Source organism: Megalopta genalis, chromosome 7 (assembly GCF_051020955.1).
Source record: "Megalopta genalis isolate 19385.01 chromosome 7, iyMegGena1_principal, whole genome shotgun sequence".
NCBI lineage: Eukaryota > Metazoa > Arthropoda > Insecta > Hymenoptera > Halictidae > Megalopta > Megalopta genalis.
Window position 1 is genome coordinate 182468 of NC_135019.1, and position 21799 is coordinate 204266.

General features: G+C 56.7%; 2 protein-coding genes across 2 annotated transcripts in view; both read left to right on the forward strand.

Moving 5' to 3' along the window:
• Positions 1 to 16506, forward strand: part of LOC117218577 (muscle-specific protein 300 kDa) — a 36946-nt gene extending 20440 nt beyond the window's left edge. Inside the window, exons 9-16 of the mRNA XM_076523454.1 lie at positions 955 to 1257; positions 5347 to 5604; positions 8340 to 11048; positions 11233 to 11417; positions 11911 to 12417; positions 12653 to 12890; positions 13504 to 13559; positions 14706 to 16506. Of these exons, the coding sequence (XP_076379569.1) occupies positions 955 to 1257; positions 5347 to 5604; positions 8340 to 11048; positions 11233 to 11417; positions 11911 to 12417; positions 12653 to 12890; positions 13504 to 13559; positions 14706 to 14925 (4476 nt within the window). The 3' untranslated portion in view covers positions 14926 to 16506. The remainder of the gene's footprint in view (positions 1 to 954; positions 1258 to 5346; positions 5605 to 8339; positions 11049 to 11232; positions 11418 to 11910; positions 12418 to 12652; positions 12891 to 13503; positions 13560 to 14705) is intronic.
• Positions 16507 to 17351: 845 nt separating this feature from the next.
• Positions 17352 to 19731, forward strand: LOC117218563 (uncharacterized). Its single transcript, XM_033467063.2, has 3 exons — positions 17352 to 18867; positions 18937 to 19148; positions 19381 to 19731. The coding sequence occupies exons 1-3, from the start codon at positions 18547 to 18549 to the stop codon at positions 19622 to 19624; spliced, it is 777 nt and encodes a 258-aa protein (XP_033322954.2). The 5' UTR covers positions 17352 to 18546; the 3' UTR covers positions 19625 to 19731.
• Positions 19732 to 21799: the final 2068 nt, after the last annotated feature.

The following is a 21799-nucleotide window of genomic DNA, read 5'->3' on the forward strand; positions in this document are numbered from 1 at the left end:
ATAACCGTGAAACGCGGGCACGCTGCAGTTTCCCTCGGTAGAATGTACCGCGTCGAACGCGATGAAATTGTGTCCTCGAATCGCGAATCAGCGAATTTTAAACAGCGCGTTATGCATGGGATACGCGCAACAGGCGGCGATCGCGTACGCCGCGCGCGGTCGAGAAAAGTTTAGAAAAAACGAACGAATCGACGGGAGATCGACTCGATCGAGTCCGGTTAATCGGTCCCGGTCCCGGTCTCGGTCTCGGTCTCGGTCCCGGTCTCGACGAAGGACGAACACGCGAGAAGCCAACGTATTCCCAATTTCTTTCGTTCTTCCGGATACTCGAAATCGATCGCGGGAAGTTCGGGCGTTCGTCGAACCTTTCGGTTCGATCGGAAATATACAACGATACTTGTCTACATAGGGACAATAAATACAGGTACAAGCCCGAGCTTCGTAAATGCAGGTACAAGCCCGAGCTTCTCGGGGAAACGGATATACGTTAGGACTCTCGTTTACCTGGAAATTACCCGAAGGAATAGTATAAAAAGACTGCACGTTCCAGTGCGAGACGCTACTTCCCATAGAACTACAGAGGCGTTCGTCAGCCTAGAAGACGATCGGTCGGACAGTATCTCCGCGACTTCGCATACAGTTACTCTTCTTTTTTTTTTTTAATAGACAATTCCGACTCGGTGTACCGTGTTTCTCAGACATTCGATCGGACGCGCTTGCCGCAAAAATTCATCGAACGAAGCCGCCGCGTTGCTTCGAACGTCGAACTTTCGAAAAGATCGCGAACGAAAAGACGCTCTCGTTTGCGAAAGAATTGGTTCGAAAGGGAACGCGATCCCGAGATACGGTTCGGTACGCGAAACGCCGAGATACGAACGAGCGAACGAGCGAACGAGCGAACGAGCGAGTTTACAGTTTACACGATGCGGGAACATGGTTTTTCTGTTGTTGCAGGGTCTCAGCGGCGATTTGGGAGCGCGCGAAGTTCTCGTCGGCGAATTGCGAGAGGCTGCCGAACCTCTGCGGGAGGGTTGCGCTGCAGAGGTCCGCGAGAAGGTCGAGGCGGCGGTGAACGAGGCCGTGCAGGCCTGGGAGGACACCAGGGCCGAATTGGACGCCCTTTGCACCAAGTACCAGCGCGCCTGCAGATTGTGGCAACGGTACAAGGACTCGAGCGCCGCGGTGAAGGCTTGGGTGGACACGCGGATGGACAACGTCGCCAACCTGCCACCCAAGGAGGCCGCCGAACGCATCAAGGTACGACCAGCGTTTCGCGTGTTTCGCGCGCGAAATTCGTGCTCTCTTTTCGGCGCGCGACTTCGGCGAGATCGAAACGTCGGGGGTCGCGTCGCGAACCTAGAAATACTATCGTGCTCCGTCGCATCGTCCCCGACGATGCGGGAGATAAACGCGTAAAGCGAACTCGGTGGTACGAGCGAACCGAACCTTTCGACGCGTCGACGTCTTCGAACGCGCGCCCGTTTCTTCCGCTCTAGGACGGGCAGGTTGAAACGACGATTTCTAGTCGTCCTAGTTCGTACGCGCGCGCTCGCTCGCGCAATTTTCGAAAGCCAAAAATTTGTGAAAGCGTCGAACGCGCCGGAGCGTTCGGCGTCGCGACCTATGCTTTCATCGTTCGCGGGACATCGACGACGTAATATTCGTTATCGAACCGTGCGCGGCAACCGTCCGTACGCGTCGCGGAGTACATAAACGAATCCTCCGACCGATCCGCGTTCGAATTTCGAGAGAACTCGAACGCGAACTCGAACTCGAACTCGAACTCGAATCGGCCGATCGCTTCGCGTTTCCCGCGATCGATGGACCATCGAATCTCGCCTGCTCTCGTTCGGCTCCGAGTAGCCGAGAAATCCCTAACGGACGGACTAACGCGTTCCACCACAATTTTACCAATTTTCACCTGTTTTTTTAATCGACGAACTCCGTCCACTCCGATCCCGACCCTCGATATATTCCAAGAAGGCTCGAGGAAAGCGGTCGATAAATTTCCGAAAAATTCGCGACGGAATCGACGAGATGGTCGAACAACGAATCGCTTCCCCTATCGGGAACCGGGTATAACCTGCGATTTTCCAACGATTGGCCAGAGTTGGTCGAAATCCCGACCGAAGCCGCGCCCCATCTCCGGTCCAGCCGTGTTCGGAAACTACGATCGCGGATCTCGGGATCTCGCGAGAGGCTCGCTCGCGCGCGGCTGATCCGCCCGTTTTGAATGGAGTCTCGGTGGTCGACGCGATCGTCCCCACCACGGTTGGGGCGCAGCGGGCCGTCGTCGTCGTCGTCGTCGTCGTCGTCGCAGTCGCCGTCGCCGTCGACGTCGACTCGGCGATTCACCCCACGCGAGTGTGCCGAAACGCGACTCCGCCAGCGGGGTAGGTCGTTGGAATACGGGGCACGAGAGTCCCCCCCACTCGTTCCCGGTCCGCGCATCGATCCCCGGAGGACGGCAGTCCGTTGCTCCGGTCCAGAGCGTCCAGAGCGTCCAGAGCGTCGGGACGCCCAGTCTATTTCTCGACGCCGTACGCGGCCGTCGACGCGGTTTTCTCTGCGCGCGTCCGTCCGCTCGCCGTTCGCGGAGACGGTTGTCCGCTCGTAAACGGTCGGCTCGTTTCGCAACGCCTCGCCGCGATTATGCGTCGGATCCGTTGCCGGGAGTCGCCGCGAGTCCCCGGTTTCCGGTCGATCGAGAATTCGAAGCATGTGCTCGGCGTCGGGTCGACACGTGTCCGCTCCGAAGTCGAAGCCGAAGCCGAAACCGAAGCCGAAGCCGAAGCCGAAACCGAAACCGAAGCAGGAGCCGAAGACGGAGCCGCCCCGCCGAGCTCGGTCGCGCCGTGACGCGACGCGCTGTGAAAAATAGGAACGATGAACGGTGACCTAAATTGAGAGAGTCATGTGCACGCCCGAGGAGATAAAGGTACGATCCAGAGATCCGCGACGGGCGACGGGCGAAGAGCCACGCGCGACGTATCGACCCGGTTTCTCTCCCGTTTTTTCTCTCTCGCTCTTCGGTCGGCTCCGCGAACGATCGGGGATGCGACCCCTGTTCTTCTCCCTCGAGGGGCGTTATCCTCGTTCGCGCGCGGTCTTTGCCTTCTTCTTCTCGTTTTTGCTCTCGCAGGCGCGTCTCCACCGACGCTCGAGCGGATTTCTCTTCCTTCGCGATCCGACGAATTTCTCCACCGGTTCGCAGCCTTTGGCTTCGGAGCGCCACGATCGATTCTCCTCTCGACGCGATCGTTTCCTACGGCGTTCGTCGAAACGGGCAGGGTTCGAAGCTTTCGTTGCGACGATCGCGTCGAGAAGTCGCCGCTTCTCTTATTTTTCTTCGCGACGATCGAACGGTCGATTTCGCGTTCGAACTTTTCTCGATCGAATCGTTTCGCGAAAACGCGCGTTCCGTCTCGAACGCGAGATCGCCCTTCGACTCCGGCCGTCGTTGGACGTCGAGCCACGAAGATTCGCGTTCGCTTCGCGCGAGCGATCCGTGGACCGGCGAGCGGCCAGTTTCGTTTCGAGCATTCCGCGAACCAACGAGTTTCTCCGTCCACGTGGAAAAAGAGTCCCGTCTCTCGGATATCTAATCGGCGACGCGGCGAGATTCCGCGTTCCGATCGCGGGCGACGCAACGAACCGGAATAGAATTTCTGCGAAATCCTCGCGCATCGAGAACTCCGGCTAAATCCTAGTTTATATTTGCTTCGAATGACGCGCCGTATCGACGGAGCCGCTCGAGAGATCGAGCTTGGAACCAAGATTCCGCGTTTGCCCGTTCGATGGAAATACGATGCGCGCATCGCCGATAGGCTTTGCAACGAGGTCGAAATTTCCGCGTTCCGGTCGAGGGACGTTGGCGGAAAACCTGGATTCCAAGATCGAAACGCCAACGTTCGCGGAGGAGCGGTTCGCGTTCTCGATCGAATACTCCTTATCGAGACGACCAAAATTTCCCTGTCGCTGCCCGAGCGTCGAACGCGCGCGCGCGCGGATAAGAGCGAAACGCCGATAAGCGACATCCACCGCAATTTCCACGATCCCGTGGCTCCGCGTCGAGGCGCGCAACTGTTTACCGTTTAGCGTTTCGTTAAGATCACGCGGGTGGAATGTTCGAAGCGCGTAAAATTCCATCTGGCGCGCGCATCCGTCGTTTCTACCGTGAAATCGCGCACTTTTTCCGCGTCGCTCGCGTCTCTCGTTGCTTCCCCGCCTCTCTCTCTCTCTCTCTCTCTCTCTCTCTCTCTCTCTCGCACGCGCTCGCTCTCGCTCTCTTTCTCTCGACCTCTCCCCCCTCGCATCCTCTATTCTTCATTCACACGCGATTCGTAGCTCGTAACCATTCGCTTCTGCGCGCGCGCCGTCCATTCGCGTACTACCGCGTTAGTGGTGTACCCGAGTAAGTACGTCGCGTACAGTGTGCGTACCGTCGTAGAATAGATGAGAAACGCGTTCGGTGCGCGTGTCCCAGTCCCGTGTCCCGAGAAAGAGAGAGAGAGAGAGAGAGAGGGGAGAGAGTCTCGACCGTACGCACATTTTCCGTCCAAGCTGCGAGCTCTTCTTCTCTTCGAAGAAACGTAAAAATCTTCGTAGAAGTCGCCGAGTTTTTCTGCCAACGATGCTCGATTCGACGCGAGGGTTCTCGAAGCCGACGATACCCTGTAATTGAAATTGGTAGGCATCGCCGACAGCTGGTTTCCAGTTGCCGCGTACTGAAAAACAAACGCGTTTAGATAACGTCGATCTACCGAACGAGGGGAACGGTCTCGTTTCCCTGAAACTTTCGTCCGCCGTACGGAACGGCGGAAGCGCGATAAAAGATAGCAGGGTGAACGGACGGGTCGAATCCGCGCGATAAAACGTTCGCTGGAATCCTGACCGACCAGCCTCGACGAGCAGGGAGGATTCTGCTTCGCGCAAAATACGACAAGTATTCCGAATCGATCCGCGTCGACCCGATAAAAATGTGCTTCCTCTTTCGGCGATTCGAACGAATCGGAAGCGTTCCGACGCGTTCGTCCGCTACCGTCTCGATCGCTCGGCGCTTCTCCGATCCGACCGAGTCTATCGGAAGCGGACGAGATCCGCGGTCTAGTCTCGCAAGATTGAAAAATATCGCGCGGCGTTCGCGTTCGCGTTCGCGTTCTCTCCGAGCACGGTCGAGCACGGTCGAGCACGGTCGAGCACGGTCGAGCACGCGTGGCGGCAGAATTCCAACGATAGAATACAAGAATAGCGGACGAAGATCGAATCGAGTCGGTCATCGCCAGAAATACGAGCCCGGCGGAGACAAAGGTTCCTTCAGCGATTGTATCGAACGTTCTCTTTCAGATTTGCGAGGAAACGATGGCGGAGCACAAGGAGAGACTGGCGGAGCTCCGAGGGCTGGTGGCGCAGATCGCGTCGGACGTCGGGCTGGACGCGAGCGCGCCGCTGCACTGCGAGGTGGAGGCCCTGGGACAACGTCTCGAGGACATCCGCGAGAACTTGTCCTGCCTCGCGGACGTCGCGGACGCCCGCGCGCTCAAGCAGGAGCTGTCTCGCGACGATTTATGTCAGACGAAAAATTTCCTGGACTCGGTCCAAGAGGCAAGTAATCGTACAATCTTTTCGCGGATCGTCCGCTCTTCGGGGCCGGCGAGCGGTCGCCGATTTGCTCTTTTACGCGTCGCGCGCCGCGCGACACGCGCCACGCCACGCGAACCGGAGATCGTCCACGGAGAAGGAAGAAATATTTTAACGACGCCGATTAGCCGGTATTCTGGAACGACTGGAATTTTCGTCGAGACGGATGAACGTGTCCGGCTCGTTGTTCTCGACGAACCGTACGCGGGACACGCGTTGGGAAGGCTGCGACTTTGGATTCTCGCGTATATTTTATCGGTTGGATTTCGCGTCCGCGTTAGAATTCGGCGCGTCGCTCGCGATTGTAATTTACGCGATCCACCTTGGGCCATCCGGCAGCATCGAAGCGCGGTTCGACGATTAATAGTCTCGAGAGAAGACTCGGCGAACGAAAACGTTGCGCGCGTCGCGAGAGTTCGATCGGATCGTCGATCGTGGATCCGGGTGGGACGTCGGAAGCTATCCACCCCGACCCCCGCAGCCGTAAGACTGTCGAATAATCCGACGAGAGTGGTCGTACGTTGGTAAACGCCGATTAATAATATATCGCGTCCGTCGACGTGGAAGAAGCTACCGGCAACGGAATGTTTCTTATACACCGTAGGCCGTAGGAAGAAAGAAAGAAAGAAAGGAAGAGAGAGAGAGAGAGATCGGATTATTTGCGTCGGAGACGTCATCCGAGCAAAATGCTCGTCCAAATATACCCCGTAAATCCTGGCTGGGACGCGTTCGATGACGAATCCCTGTTGAAATTTCCGGGGAAAATTCCTAAACAGAGGCCGTAAACCGGGGTCCGTAAATATTTGGACGGTATATGCGGGTATCGACGGAAAACGTGTTGATGCGCGCGGTTAAAGTCGCACGGTTGGCAGGCCAACGAAACGGGACGCGCGGCGCGTGTTTATTTGCATTCGCGGCAGACGCCACGGGAAAGATAGCTCGTCTCCTTCCGGAAAACCTTCCAGCGGTACGTAAACTCCTACCCCTTTGCTCCGAAAAGTTCTACTCGTACATTTTTTGATTTCCTCCGGCGCGCATCGAACGTCCGTCCGCGCCGTCGATCGTCTCCTGCCGCGACTCTTTCGACGAAGAGACGCGGCAAGACTCGTGTACGGTTATCTAGGATCGACGAAGGTCGTCGAATCGGGCCAGGCGAAGGAAAAGAAACGGCCCAGAATTCCTCCGGGGAACGATTCCGAGAAACCAAGGGTTCCAAAGCGGCACCGAGTTTCGTGCGTTGCGGAACGACGCGCGCGCCTCTCTCTCTCTCTCTCTCTCTCTCTCTCTATTTTCTTCTTCTTCTTCTTCTTCTCCATCTCTTAATCTGGCGTCTGCAAATATTCCTGCGGACGCGCGAAATGCATTCGATCGTTCGCGGCTGTCGTCTCGTCTTCTTCGCAGACTGCAGAGCCAAGAGCGCCCGACACCTGCGCGTTTCTATGCCGCACCTCGGAATAGACCGTCGGAACCGCAAAAGTTCCAGAAACATCTCCTCGCGCTCGCAGAAATCGTTGCAGAATTTTCCGAACGGGCAATTCGGAATACTCGATCTATAACGTCGCGCTTCCCGAAATTGCTTCCAGCAACGGCGACGCGGATGGCTGGCCGAGGTAATTTAACCGAAGAAGAAGCAAATTTCGTTCCGGCAATTTTTCGGGCTTGCCGCGCCGCGCCGCGCCGCGCCGCACCGGCGGATCGTCTTCCACTCGATCTTTTACGAGCCGTTCGGTCTTGGAGGGAAGTTGGGAGTTTCGGAGCGTGTTAGGAGAGCCCGCGGGTCGGTGTATTTTTATTATCGCGCGCAAGGCTGGAATTGGAAGCTCGGTCGGTTCGTAGGACCTTGGCCGATTCCGCTTCTCCCAGCGGCGGTTCTCTCCGGGCTCGTTCGAAAATTCGCTCCCGCTCCGTCGCGTCAAGGTGATTTCTTCTCCGACCGACCCCCGCGCGCGGTTCGGGAGAGGGATGGTGTTATCGTTGCGCGTTGTACGCGTCCATCGGTTGCCATTGGTGCTTGGCACAGGCCCCGCGGGGCCGCGATCATTAGCTCCGCACGCGCGTTTATATTTTAATCGCGGTAGTTCCGAAACAATTTGTTGTGTCAAGGCCGCCGAAGGGCTTAAAACCGAGCCGGCGGGGTGGCAATTACATCGGTCACGAAATCCGCAACAGCTGAACGATCCCGGCCGCTGCACCCCTCGACGCGGCGCGGCTGCACTCTCTCTCTCTCGCGCGCGCGCGCTTCTCTCTCGCTTTGCCGAAACTTTCGGAAACGGGCCGAGTTTGCAGCCGCCGCCGCCGCCGCCGCCGGTTCTTTCCGATAGGATTTACGGGCAGGATCGTTCCGCGACGAGAGATCCCCAAGGACGAGCGAAACCGCGAATAGAAAATAGGCCGGAGAGTCGCTGGAACGCGTCGATAGAAAGGAAAAAAGTAACGCGAGCCGATTCGATCGACGATGGCTCGGCTCGGCTCGTATCGTTCGATGCTCCGACGAAAATCCAAGGAAACGCGCGATCCGAGAGATATTCTCAGACTCGAGATCGAAAAGAGGCGGTCGAATAACGTGGCTATGGTATACGTATAACGCATGGTCGGTGGCGACCGAAGCAACGCGCGTTTCGTCGACGCGTCGGATTCGGGATTCGGGAGTCGCGATTCGCGCCGAGCGACGAGTGACGATCGCGTTTTTCCGATTGCAGAGCCTGACGGCGGCGAGCCAAGGCGACTCGAAGCAGCAGCTGACGGTGCTGCGAAACAACCTGCTGGCGCTGACGTGCACGGAGCCGCAGCTTCAGTCGATCAAGGAGCGCGGCCTGGAAGAGCGGACGCAGCAGGAGCCGTCGTTGGTGAAGGTGCTGGAGCTGTGGCAGAAGGTGTTCAGACAGACGTTCGAGGAGTACCATCGACTGTCGGCCCGACTGGTGGAGACCCAGGATGGAGCGACCGCGATGAAGCTGTGGCAAGAGTATCTGACGCACGTGCAGGACTTCCTGTCGAACAGCGTGCCGGGCGACTACAACGGGCTGTCGGAGCACAGGAACCTGTGCGAGGTGCACAGGAGCCTGCTCACGGACCAGCAGAATCTGATCCTGACGGTGAGCAACCTCTCGACGACCGAGCAGTTCAACGCGCTGACGAACCTGCACAACGAGACCCTGGCCAAGATCATGGAGAGACACTCGGCGGTGCGGGACAGGCTGGCCGCGTGGGACAGGTACAGGCAGGACCAGAGCAAGCTGCTCGCCTGGCTGAAGGAGGTGGAGCGCGAGCGAGGCCAGCTCCAGCTGAGGTTCATCCATCTGAGACGACTCGACAAGATCCTGAAACGGATAGGGACGCTGCTGGAGAAGATGCCGCAGGGCGAGGCTCGGCTGGAGGCTCTCCGGCTGCAACAGGAGACGATCTTGGCGAACTGCGACGAGGCGTTGGCGGTGCCGATACGCATGGAGCACGCGGCCGACGGCCAGAGGATCGCTAATCTGAGCGCCGGCCTCGAGACCTGGCGAGACTTCATCCGGAGGATACGGAACCTGCACGCCGAGTACGAGGAGCAAACCGGCAGGATCGCCGGCGTGTTCGAGGAGATCGGCCAGGCTCTCGGCGCGAGCTTCCGCGCAAAGTCCGCGAGCCCGGCGAGGACCAGGGAGCAACTGGAGTCCGTGCAGCGGCTGCAGGCCCGGCTGACCGGCGTCGCCCCCGAGCTCGACGATCTGGGCGTGATCGCGGAGCAGCTGAGAATGTGCCTGAGCCCGTCGGACACGAAGGCGTTGAATCAGCAACGATCGTTGCTGTACCAGCAGCACGGCGACCTCGAGCACCAGGCCGCGCTGCTGGCCTATCGGCTCGACGAGCGGAACGGTCTCCACGACCGATGGAACGACCGATCGACGAGACTGTTGGCCTGGATCGGGGAGACCGAGGCGCGGATCCAGAGCCGGGACGCGATCGCGCCGAACGAGCCCGAGGACACCCTGAAGAGGCTCGAGTGCGAGCTGCAGGCGGAGATCGCGCTGAAGCAACGGGAGCTCTCCTGGCTGAGGAACACGGGCCGCGATCTGATCGAGTCGGCCGAAGGGGACGAGAGGGAGAGGCTGCAGGCCTCCTTGGACGAGGTGAACGAGAGGTGGGACGGGCTGATAGCCACCGGGAAGGCCCGAGCCGGCAAGCTGGCCGAGCTGATCAGGAGGATCGGCTCGCTCGAGAACCGGATCAACCAGCTGAAGACCTGGCTGGCCGGCGTCGAGGCGCAGCTCTCGGAGACGTTCGTGATCGAGACGGTGACGCGAAGCTGCATCGACCGCAAACTGGACGACCACAAGCATCTGCAGAAGAGGATCGCGGCCGAGCAGGCGAACATCAGCGAGGTGTTGACGCAGTGCGGAGCCGTGCTGAGGGACTGCGAAGCCTGGCACGGCGCCTTCGACACGGACGGGATCGGGGCGGGGGTCGAGAGCCTGGAGCGCAGGTGGACGGCCGCGTGCGGCAAGTCCGCGGAACGGAACAGAAACATCCTGTTGGCCTGGAGCCTGCTGCAGGAGCTGGCCGACTTCGAACGGGAGAACGAGGAATGGGTCGATGGGACCGATCGCTCGATCTCCGAGCTGGAGAACGGCCTCGAGGAGATCTCGCGGGAGGAGACCGCCGAGGCGATCCGGAGGGCGAAGGCGCTCGCGGCCGACGCGGAGTCGAGAGAGGCGACGGTCCGGGCGATCGAGCAGAACTTTGGCCGGTTGTCGAGGACCGGGCTCGAGCCGGGCAACCTGAACGCGCTTATCGCCGACGCCAGGCGGCTTATCGACAAGTGGCGAACGTTCGAGCCGAGGATCGATACCGTGCTGCTGGCGCTCGAGCGAGACACCGCCAACTATCGCAGGTTCATAGTGACGCACGGCATGGCCGTGTTCGGGCTGACGCACGTGAACGCGCTTCTTACCAGAATACAGCACCTGGCGACGCCGGATCTCGCGCAGAACAGGCTGCACCGGCTCAACGAGATCGAGGAGGAGCTCAGGAAACAGAACATCGCGCTCCAAGAGGCCGACGAGCTGGCGCTCAAGCTGATGGAGAAGTGCCATCCGGACGAGGTCGCGACGATTCAAGAGCTGGTCGACGAGTACCAGTTGCTCTGGAAGGACATCAAGAACCGCGTGGCGACCTTGTGGGCGGAGATCGAGCAGAAGGCGGAAGTCGACGAGGCCGTTCAGGTCGAGACGCTCAAGTTCGAGCGGGACACCGCCGTGCAGGTCGACACGTTGCCCAGATTGCTGAGGATGACTTCCAGCGACGCGTACCTGATGGAGCTCGAGGCCGCTCTGGTCGAGTGCGGAGAAGCCTTGGACACCTTCGAGCTCGCCGTCGCTCCGGACCCGGTTCCCGGACCCGGCCTGAACGCCGCTGCCAAGAATATCGTGAGTGCGCGCGCGCGCGCGCGAGAGAGAGAGAGAGAGAGAGAGGGAGAGAGGGAGAGGGAGGGAGGAGTCGGTAGATAAGCCGGTTTTATCGTCACGGCATTATCGTCTTCTTCGATCGTATCGTAACTTGGCGCGAAACAACGTCTCGTTCGAACGTCGATGAACGTTTTTTCTTTCGCAGAGCAAGCTGATCGGAACCTGTCAATCGTCGATCGAACTGGTCCGACATCTTCACGGCCTGTTGACGGTGGACGGCAAGCTGACGCCGCAGGACGCGAAGGCCGATCAAGTGGAAGCGTCGACGGACAGATACGAGACCCTTCTGCAACTGGCGAGGACCCGGGAACAACAGATCCGTGAGCTCAGGTGGGGAACCTTGTGCCAAATAATAATGACCGTAACTTGTTTAATTGCGACTAATCGGCAAGGGCTTCCCCGATTAAGACCATTGAGCCAATATCGGACGGGAGAGTTTTTCGCACACGGGTCCGCCGACGTCGCCGCGCTATATACGTATATGTAGCCTCCCCCCGAGACCACCGAGCGTTCCCCTTTTCGCGCTAACAGTTTCCAGTTAACGATCGTTAACGTTCTCGACTCGTTTCGGTTAGACCTGCTTTTTTCGTCGCGCTTTTTCGACCGTTCGCGGTTTGAAACGCGAGAGACCGCCGAAGCACCGAGGAGAGAAGTCGGGGGAAAGGAGCCCGGCCGTTCGACGACCACGGCGCACGGGAAACGCGTCGAACAAATTTTCTCTCGATCGGAACAGAGAGTTTCGAGAGATTCGACGATTCGTAGATCCGAACTATACTCGGACCTAGAGACACGCGAGATCGTAATTTTCCGTTCGTCTCTGCAGCGACAACGGCAGGCTGACCTGTCCCCTGTGCTCCCATCGCAACTGGGCGCAGCTGGAGAACGACTTGTGGCGATTGGAAATATGGCTGGAGTTCGCGGAGGGTACGCAGAGCGAGCAACGTTCCCCGCCCGGCGACATCGACCACCTCGAGGACGTGATCCAGGATCACCGAGCGTTCCTGCTCGACCTGGACAGCCACAAGAGCATCCTCGCGAGTTTGAACACCGTCGGTGCTCACCTGGCCGAGCACAGGGAGGACGCGAGGAGGGCCGCGCAGCTCAGGGAAAGGCTGACCGTCGCCAACGAAAGGTGGGAAAAGGTGTGCGCGCTGGCCGCGCGCTGGCAACAACGGTTGCAGACCACCTTGATGTCGAATCATCAGTTCCACCGGATCATCGAGGAGCTGCTCGCCTGGCTGGAGAAGACCGAGATCGACGTCAGAGCCAGCGAGCCGGTCGACCTCACCGAATCCGTGGAAATCGTAACTGCCAAGTACAATAAGTTCAGGTACGCTTCCTCCTGCACGATCCGACGTTCCCGTTCAAAATCCTCGACCGAACCCGGGTCCCCGATCCACGCTCGCTCCGGACCCGGCGATCGAGCTTCCCCGCCGGAATCGATCGCTCGAGGGTACGAATGCGAACAGCATCGATCGAAAGAACCGATCGCCGTTAGGATTAGGACTGGGACTAGAACTAGGATCGGAACTAGGCGCGAAGGCTGAGACGATCGATTTGTTCAGGGAAACGAGGGACAATCTGGAGCGATGCGAGCCCCGCGTCCTCTCGCTGCAGAAGATGGCGAACCAGTTGCTGGAGGAGAAAGGCGAAACCAGGGCGTGCCTGCAGGAGCTGCGACTCAGGATGCAGTCTCTTAGACGTCTCACGGGGATCTACGCTCTAAAATTGGGCGTGGTCCTCGGAATGGATCCTAGGGACGCCGTCGCTGCAACTTCATCCCTCGCTTCCCTCTCGCAAGACGTAAGACCCCGACATTTAGCTTCCTTTTTCGAACGGAGACACTCTGTCGAAGCGGTATCGAAGCGGTATCGAACTCGGTATACGTGGAGGTATCTCGAACCGCTAGGAGCTTTCAAAGTTCGTTTTCCAGGGAACGACAGCCCTCCGTGGCTGCTTGCCGAAACTGGTTCTCGCTTCTCAACCGTTGGTATTCGGTGTAGACGTATGCACCGCGTCGTAGGATCACGTTGAACGATTATCCGAACGCTGGACACGGAAACCGATTAATTTTCCATACGAAGATCGCGTGTTGCGAAGAATTCGGAACGGAGACCGAGTGTTACGGTTAATTTCGCATCCGAGGAATATTCGTCGAGCGATCGGATAACAACGTTTCGTTGTTGGACCGTGGATCGTCGAACGAATTCCTGTTCCCGTAAATTCCATCGAACGGTCGACGCGTACCTGTCGCGACATTCGCGCGCGCGCCCGCGCGCACGTACTCGTTCTCGACCGTAAAACTCGGGATCGAAGTACGATCGCGAATCGTTTTAGAATTATTCCGTGGCCAGCTGCAGTAGCATTCACACGCACAGTACCTTATTGTTTGTGTTTTCTCTTTTACTTATTGTAGCTGCTCGACGAAGCTGCCTCTGGGACCGTACAGCCCCGCGCCGCACCTGGTACAGAGTATGTTGTACAATTTTCTGTTTTTAGCTTTTCTCGGGGCGAGGTTTTCCGATGGAATCCTGCTTTTATCGCGCTCGCCGGGAAAACGATAAAAGCGCTGCTGGAACAAGACCAGAGCCGGAACATTGGAACACTTTGACCCGAGCGAAGTTCGATCGTTCGGGGTATACGTGCGCGCGCGTTATACCCGCCGATCAAACTTTTGGCATCGCTTCGATTCACGATCGCGTCGTGAAATATTTTGCACAAGATTACGCGCGTATACGCGTATACCTGCATACGTACAGGAGAGAACGGACGCGAGATCGTTTTCAAACGTTTTCGAATACGAGACAGCTTACGCGCGCGGGAAAATATCGCGGACGAGATCTCTCCTAAAAATAATCGTCGTTCTACTCGTTTGGTTGCACGCGCGCTTCCGGAACAATTATACGCGTATCCGGATTCGATGTCCGGCGAGCTAAAAGTGAACCGAAAACGGTTTACGATTACGCGAGAATCGTTGGAGACGATTCCAAATGTTTCGGTCGCGATGATTTTCGATCGACGTCGGATTTACGCGCCGCGCGTGCCCGTATACTCGACGAAGCGAGATACGGTAGAGAAAAGCTACTCTCGGACGTGTTCCTACTTACCGTGTTTGCGCGGTTTCGTAAATCCGGCGTTGACCCTCCAGTGCACGGGAGAAAACGGCTCCGTTCGCTTCCAACAAGGTCGCTAAACTTACGCTTTGCCGCACGACTATTTCGACTATTCAGGAATTCGATGAAAGTTAAAGGTACGAGAGCGTAGAAATTTTCTTCGGATTCTTATCACTGGAGGGATAAAAACCGATTCGAAACGGAAGAAATCGCAGTGTTTCGAGCACCAAGCAACGCGATCGGATTATCGATAAAAAGAAGGAGAAGGAGGGGGAAGCGAAGAAGAAGGGGAAGAAAAAGAAGAAGAAGAGGAGGAGGAGGAGGAGGAAGAAAGAGGATAACGGTGCCGGAAGATTCCAAAAATATCGGAGAGTTTTCGTCGAAAGTATCTCGAGATCGCGTTGCTTGGACTCGGAGCATCTCGAACGAGCCGAACCGCGCCGGCTCTTCGTTCGGCCGGTTCGGGAAAGATGTACGACGAGCAAAGGTTTTTACCGTGTTTCAGTGGTGACGGTGGCCACCTGACGGTATTGTCTCGGGGATACCGTTTCCTGGGCCGAGTGCTGCGCATCTCGCTGCCGATCCAGGCGCTGATGCTGGTGGTCCTCGGCATCGCTTCGCTGGTCCCGTCCGCCGAAGAAGACTACAGCTGCATGCTGTCGAACAACCTGGCGAGAAGCTTCACGCCGAGGCTCGTCTACCCGAACGGGCCGCCCCCGATCTAACGATGAAACGTCTCGGTTTCGGCCTCGGAAGACGCGCCGATCGCGACCGCGATCTCGCGGCTCCTTCTCGAAGACCCAGGGCTCTCCGAAGTCGCGCGAAACGAAAACGCGAGACCGCGAGCGATCCGCGCAAATACCTCTACCTGCTCGACCGGTCCGTCGCGCGGCGCTCGGAATAGTCGCGTCGCGTCGAGGGATCTCGAAAACTCCGATCGTCTCTCGACGAACGAACAACTTCCGCGAGCGCGAACGTCCTTCGGGACGATCCCTTTTCGAACGCGGCGCGCGACACGGTCGGGGCCGTCTCGCGGACCGATCGCCGACGCGGCGTTCGCGAGCCGTCGACGACGACGATTTTTACGCGCGCGATAGGACCGTTTGTAATTTATAATAAGCACGTTGTACGGACCAAAGTTTTGCCTGTCTTGTTCTGTATAATTCGCGATCTCCGTGCGATATTCCCCGTTCGGCGAGGTCGCGGTCGCGACCGCTTTCGGAGCGCGGAAGGTCCGCGACGCGACGACCTCCCGCGACTCGCGACGGATTTCCGGTTGTTCCGGATTTCGTCGACCCGACGTTCCATGTAACGTTACGCGCGATTCCACGTTCCGAATTCTTCCAGCTTTCTTTTCCAACGATTTTTCTTTCTCTCCGCGTCTTCGGTTTCCGCGTCTCCTCGACGCGGTGGGTTCCTTTTTCGAGGAGTCGAACGAGAGGAAGAACGCGGGGAAATTACATGGAACGCGCGAGAAACGACGATCGTTACGTACCGCGCGAAATCGCGCTCGAGGGGATGTCTGCAGCCTTTCCGCGGGTTTCGTATTTTTGCTAGTAACGTAAACGAACGAAATGATAACTTATCCGACTTTATTTTTTATACCTTGCGTTTATACGTGTATATAAACGATAGAGAGAGAGAGAGAGAGAGAGAGAGAGAGAGAGTGCGCGCGAGAGTTAAGGGTAAAGAGAGCGAAAAAGTGTGCGAGAGAGAGAGAGAGAGAGAGAGAGCAGATCGATGTGTAAATCGAGAAACGAAAAACGTCCATTGATCGGTACTTTAGCGCAATCGTCACGCGATTAGTCATTGGTGCTAGATCGAACGATAGAAATAAACGATAATATATTGTATTGTATTAATTATATATGTGTATATATATGTGTACACGTACGCGTACGCGTACACGTATATGTATATCGACGAGGGTGTATCGAATCTGTTCTTCTTTCTTTGATTTTCGGAGATCGGATATACTTGCTTTACTCGAGGAGAAAAGACACGTGCGAAACGATCGACGAACAACGATGCTACCGATTAACGACGGACGCGGTGTTCTTTCCACGCGAGAAACGACACCGGACACGCACAAAACGAGGATCACGACCATTACCATTCGTTCGTTCGAGGTACAAAATAAACGACTGTATTTAACGACCCCGCTAGTTTCGCTTTCTAATTTATGGGTAATCTTGCTTGCTGCGCGATCGAGCTTTGTTACGTATTTTTATAAGGACAGAGCTTACGGAGAGCGGTGTACATCCGTCGATGTAATGTAATTACAATAAATTGAAACGTATACAAAACCGACTGGTTACACGGCAATTGATTCCCTGCTCCGGTGAAACGATTCGACCTTCCGGCGCGTGAACGGAAGAAACGATTCGAATTTCCATGCGATTCGACGGGGCCGACCCGTCTCGTCGAGAGTCGCTCGCAGCTGGCGAAAAGAATTTCTTCGAGAAACTGAAATATATCGGCCCGAAATCGAAAATGGCGCCGATGCGGCCGCCGGAAGATACCGGCCATCGTGTCACGGACGCCGTCGAGATTCCTGTTCGACGGTGATCGATTCGACGTTCCCGCGAACGCGTCGCGTCTCGAAGAATATCGCGTACGCCGTTCGTTCGCCACCGTTTGTTGGAACAACGTTTAACGCGTTCCGTACAGACGGAAACGCAAACACACGGCATCGTCTCGATGGAACGAAAACAGAGTCTGCACGGAGACCGCGTAGACTCGCGCAAACTCTGCGATCCTGTCGCAAACAGGCGCCAACTTCGCGTTGATAATATTTACGCGCGTTCCGAGTCGCGCAACCTGTCCGAACAACCAAGTCGACGAAACTTTCGCGGGCCAAACGAGCCTCCGCCATTATCGACCAGCCCTCGAGAGCCGAACAAAATGGCGTCCTGCGGACTCCTCCTGGGAGGAGCTTAACGGTTCCCGGTTGTACGCGCGGGCACGCGTTCGCGTAGGGTCGGAGTTTGGCGAAAACTTCGATGGAGAGAACGATCTCGCGTTTTCGCATCGGGCGCGTCTCCAGGCTTCGACGATTCTTTCGGCATCGTTCGGAAAACGCGGGTTCGCCGGCGAGCTTCGTTTCGAACGCGAGGAACCAACGCGCGCGCGCGCGCGCTTTCCGTGTGGATCCAGACTTGGACTTTCGAGACGCGATCGAAGACGATCCGCGGCGCGGTCGAAGCTCGGGCGCCGCGATTAACGTTTATCGGAGCGGCGCCTGGGGCAATTTCTCCCGACCGATCGCGCCGCGAGTCCGAGCGAAACGGATTTCGTTGTTTGCGCCGCTTATCGGCGCCTCGAAATTCTCCGTCGACGTTCGTTACGCCTGTACACGCGTACGCGTGCACCGTCGACGCGCGTAACCGCGAGCCGCGGCGATTCGCGGATATTTCGGGCAAACATCGGACAGATCGCCGGCCTTCTCTTATCGAAGATTTCGCGAATTTGGTTTTCGGATTATACCGACGCGTTTCGAGACACCGCGGCGTTAATTCGATTTTCGGGTTCCGCGAAATCTACGCCGATTTAGCCGGCCCGGACAACCTTGCGGATATTCGACCGACGGTCGAATGCGCGCAGCCAATTATCGTTCGACGAAGGAGCAACGACAGTTTACTCGTCCAATTCCGTGATTCTACGTACGAGCGTACATACATTGTCGTCGGAATACGAGGCGGCGTGGTTTCGTTTGCGAGAATCTTGGCTCGAGTTATCCACTTTCGATAAAATATTTAATGGTGCCGCAGTTTTTAACGGTGCTACATTACCACGAGCGATAGTAAATTATCGCGTTACGATGACAATGTCGACGACGATAATGACAACGACAATGACAACGACAATGACAACGACAACGAAACCGTTGGTTGGTTTTCGAGCGGACGAGGAATCGGTAAATGGGGAAAATTGTAACTTGGAAGTAAATGGGAAACGTTGGGAGATACTTGGAACGAACTTTTCGACTACAACCGCCGAAGCAAGGTCGACGAACTCTAAACGGGATCGATGGGACGATCCGGAATCTGGATTCTGGATTCCGGATTCTGGATTCTGGAATTCGAAGGACGGAAGGAGCGCGCCGATGCGGAGGGCGAGGAAAGCGTTGGTACGCGCATCCGTCCAATTTAAATTGCAAATAATTCGCGCGAGCGTGCATCGGGATCGGATCTAACGAAGCCTCGTCGTCGATCGCGGCAGCGCTCGCCGCGGCCGAACAACAGGTTTTTGCGCAAGCGTCTCTCGTCGTTCGCGCCTGTCCAGCGATAACGAAACCGACAAACAGAAACGTAGGCCGATCCGAGTAAAAGGATTACGAGACTGCCATGGACAGGGAGCGCCAGTCCACGGCCACCGGCTCCTGGATAGATCCGCGGTCCGACGTCGTCGCTGGACCGACAGCTTCCGATAACATGTCGCGTTCGTACGGAAGGAGAGCGAGGAGCTTGGACGACGTCGCCGTCGAAACGTTTGGGAAGTTCGATCGGAGAGACGGCGAATCGTCGGAAGCTTCGTTCGCCTATCGGTCCTGTCAGCAATTTCTCGCAACCGGAAAGAAGATCGAGTCTTCGGAGTCCGCCGCGGGTGGAGAAGGCGACGGCGCGGGTGTGGCTCTCCTCGAGAAATCGGATCCGAAGCGTTTGGCGGTAAATTTTACAGGAATACGTAGCTATTCGTATCGTTCGTAGACCGTTTAACGGTGCGCACGCGTTTAGGCGAATCCTGTCGACTCGTCCCGTTTCGTGGATCCGGCTCGCGAAGAAAACGAGGACGCGGATCGGTCCGCGGACGATTGGAAGGAGAAATTTAAGAACAACAAGAGACTCTTGTCTTGGATCGACGCGGTATTTTCGTTGCTCCTCGTCGCTCCGATGGCCGTTGGCTTTTGGCGGGGAATCTGGACCTTGATGGATCTGTACGTTCGATGGTGAGTCGAATGAATTCGTAGACTCGCGTAAATTTTCCGCGTCGGCCTAAGAAAACGCGTAGGATAGTTTTGTTCTTCCCGTTCGAATGCTCGCGGAAATTCTTCGCATTCGTCCGCCGTTGAAAATATCCGAAGAACGGACGGGATAAAAGACGAATCGTCGTCGACGAAAGTCCACGGCCCGTCCTCCCGCGATATAATCCGTTGAACTAATTTTCATCGACGTCCCAAGGTTCCCCCGAGTGGCGACATTTGTCTTCGGTATTCTGACGCACACGATCTTCGCGATCTTCAAGAACCGGCTGCACGACCGTGCCTGCGCGGCTCGCGCATCGAGGAGGAAGAGCCGCGTCCGCAAAACGTTTCTCAAAATCCTGCAAATTTTCTACACGTACGTTTTCGGGGTCGCTTGCAACGCGCAATGGCGCGGCGGATGGTACATCTACGACTACTACTTCAGCGATCGCGTTTGGTGAGTCCGTAACGCCGCGAATTTCGAGTTTCGAATTTCGAATTTCGAATTTCGAGTTTCGAATTTCGAATATCGAACCTCGAATTTCGAACCTCGATCGATAGAACTGAAACTAGAACCGATAGAATGGAAATCGTTGCACGTTTAACGAATCGTTCGTTTAGTCTCGTTTTAGATATCGCGGTGTACGGATCATCCTGTCTAAGATGCGACCGATATAGACGTTAATCTTCTTTGCCGGTTTTATTCGCCGGGCTACGCGTGCTATTCGATTTAGTTTCGGTCGGATACGGTGTCGACGGCGCGCCGCGTGCGCGAGGATCGACGAGAGCGTTACAGATTTATCGATTCCAGTCCGGAGCGTTTCTAACCAGAAATTTCCACCAGGGCGATCGCTGGCGCGTCGACAGCGGCGCTAACGATCCTGGCGATACTGCGTTCCGTTCGAAACGTGATGGCAGCCCCCATGGTCGTTTTCATCGACAAACTTGGTTTCGTGTTCCGCTTTCCAACCAGATACGAATCGGTAAGTTCCGTTCTCGCCGATTGCCTGGGTTACGAGGCGCGGTCCCGAGAGCCGGTCCTCCCCGGCTCGTCGGGCGAACTCGCGGACTCGGATGAAAACGCGGAGGGTGGCGGCGATCCGTGGAGCTCGCTTCGTCGCCTTTCGCCGTCGCGAAAACCCGCGTTCTTCCCGAAGTTAAATATTTAACGTCGCGAGATCTATTTATACAAATACGAACGTATGCTTTTTCGCGACACGTTTTATCGATCGGCGAGGCATTACCGTCGACGCTTTACCGCGACGGCTACCATTACCGTGGCAGGATATCGACGTCGGAATTATACCGTTCGTCGTACCGTACTTGTCCGAGGTTTCTTTCGAGCGTTAACTACCGCGTCCAATTTAACCGAAGCAACCGCGATCGGAGAGCGATTTCACGGGCCGGCGACGATATTCGTCGAACGAAGGTTCGAACGAGCCGAATCCTAAGACGTGTTTCGATATACGGTAACGACTCTCCGATCGACGCTCGGGTTGTCCACAACAAATGGACAATTCGGGAAGAAGAGATACGATCGTTCGAGCCTCGCGGTTCGTTTTTATATAGCTACGAATTGTCAAGAAATATGAAAACGAGCCGCGAGGCTCGAACAATCGTATCTCCTCTTCCCAAATTGTCGATTTTCGTGCGCGATCTTAGCGTCGGTTAGGGAGACGTTGCTGTACGCGTAACATCGAATACGCCGATCAGCGCATAGAATTACGCCAAGAATTACGGTTATCGCTTTATCGCAACGCCGAGCACGTTGTTCGACGAAAGCTGGCGATTGGCGAAAACTCTTCGCCAAAGTCGCGCGAAAGATCCTGCTTTTAGAATCCTGCTCGAAAATAGAACAACGGCCGAGAAGGTTCCAGAGAAGTTGCGCTTACCGGGTGAAGAACTTTCCGACGTTTCTCGGCCGACCGGCCGACGAAACGCGTCTCTCTCTCGGAGGACGAACTCTTCGGAAGTTCCAACGTGGCGGACCCTCTGGAAACGAAGACGGAGACGGAGTGGTGCGAACGCGATCCACCGGATCGCCGGAGTGATCGAGGAAAGGTCGATTTTCCAGGGCGACGAAGCGCGTCGCGAAAAACAATTGACGGGTCAAGGTGAGAGAGGATCGTCGTAATCCGAGCTTGATTGGCGCACAAAAAGATGGCGATTAGCGACGAGTTCGGCCCGACAAAAGCCCGATGAAACGGCCGGACAGGAAACGCCACTCAGAAAAATGAGGCTCCAAGGTGGTTCGACGCGCGGACAGCTTCTTCTGCGCCGCTATCTCGTTTCTTCTCGCCGTCCCGTTTACCGGTTCCGGAGTCGTCGATCGACGGCCGCGGCTCGTATACGCGCTCTATCCCTGAAATCACTGAAACGGCTGAAATCGCCGAAATCGCCGAAATCGCCGAAATCGCCGAAATCGCTGAAATCGCGAATCAGCCGACCGCCGCGCCGTTTCGGTGACCGGTGGCCGCGTTCCGTTGCCGTTCGAACCGACAACGACGCGCCGACCGCAAATTGATTCTGATGAAGCCTGGCGATTGAATTTAGGGGTTTTCTTCTGTTATATTGTGTCGCACAATGGCAGAAAGGGTTCCTGAGAAAGATTCAATCAACCGCTCGGCCGGATCGTG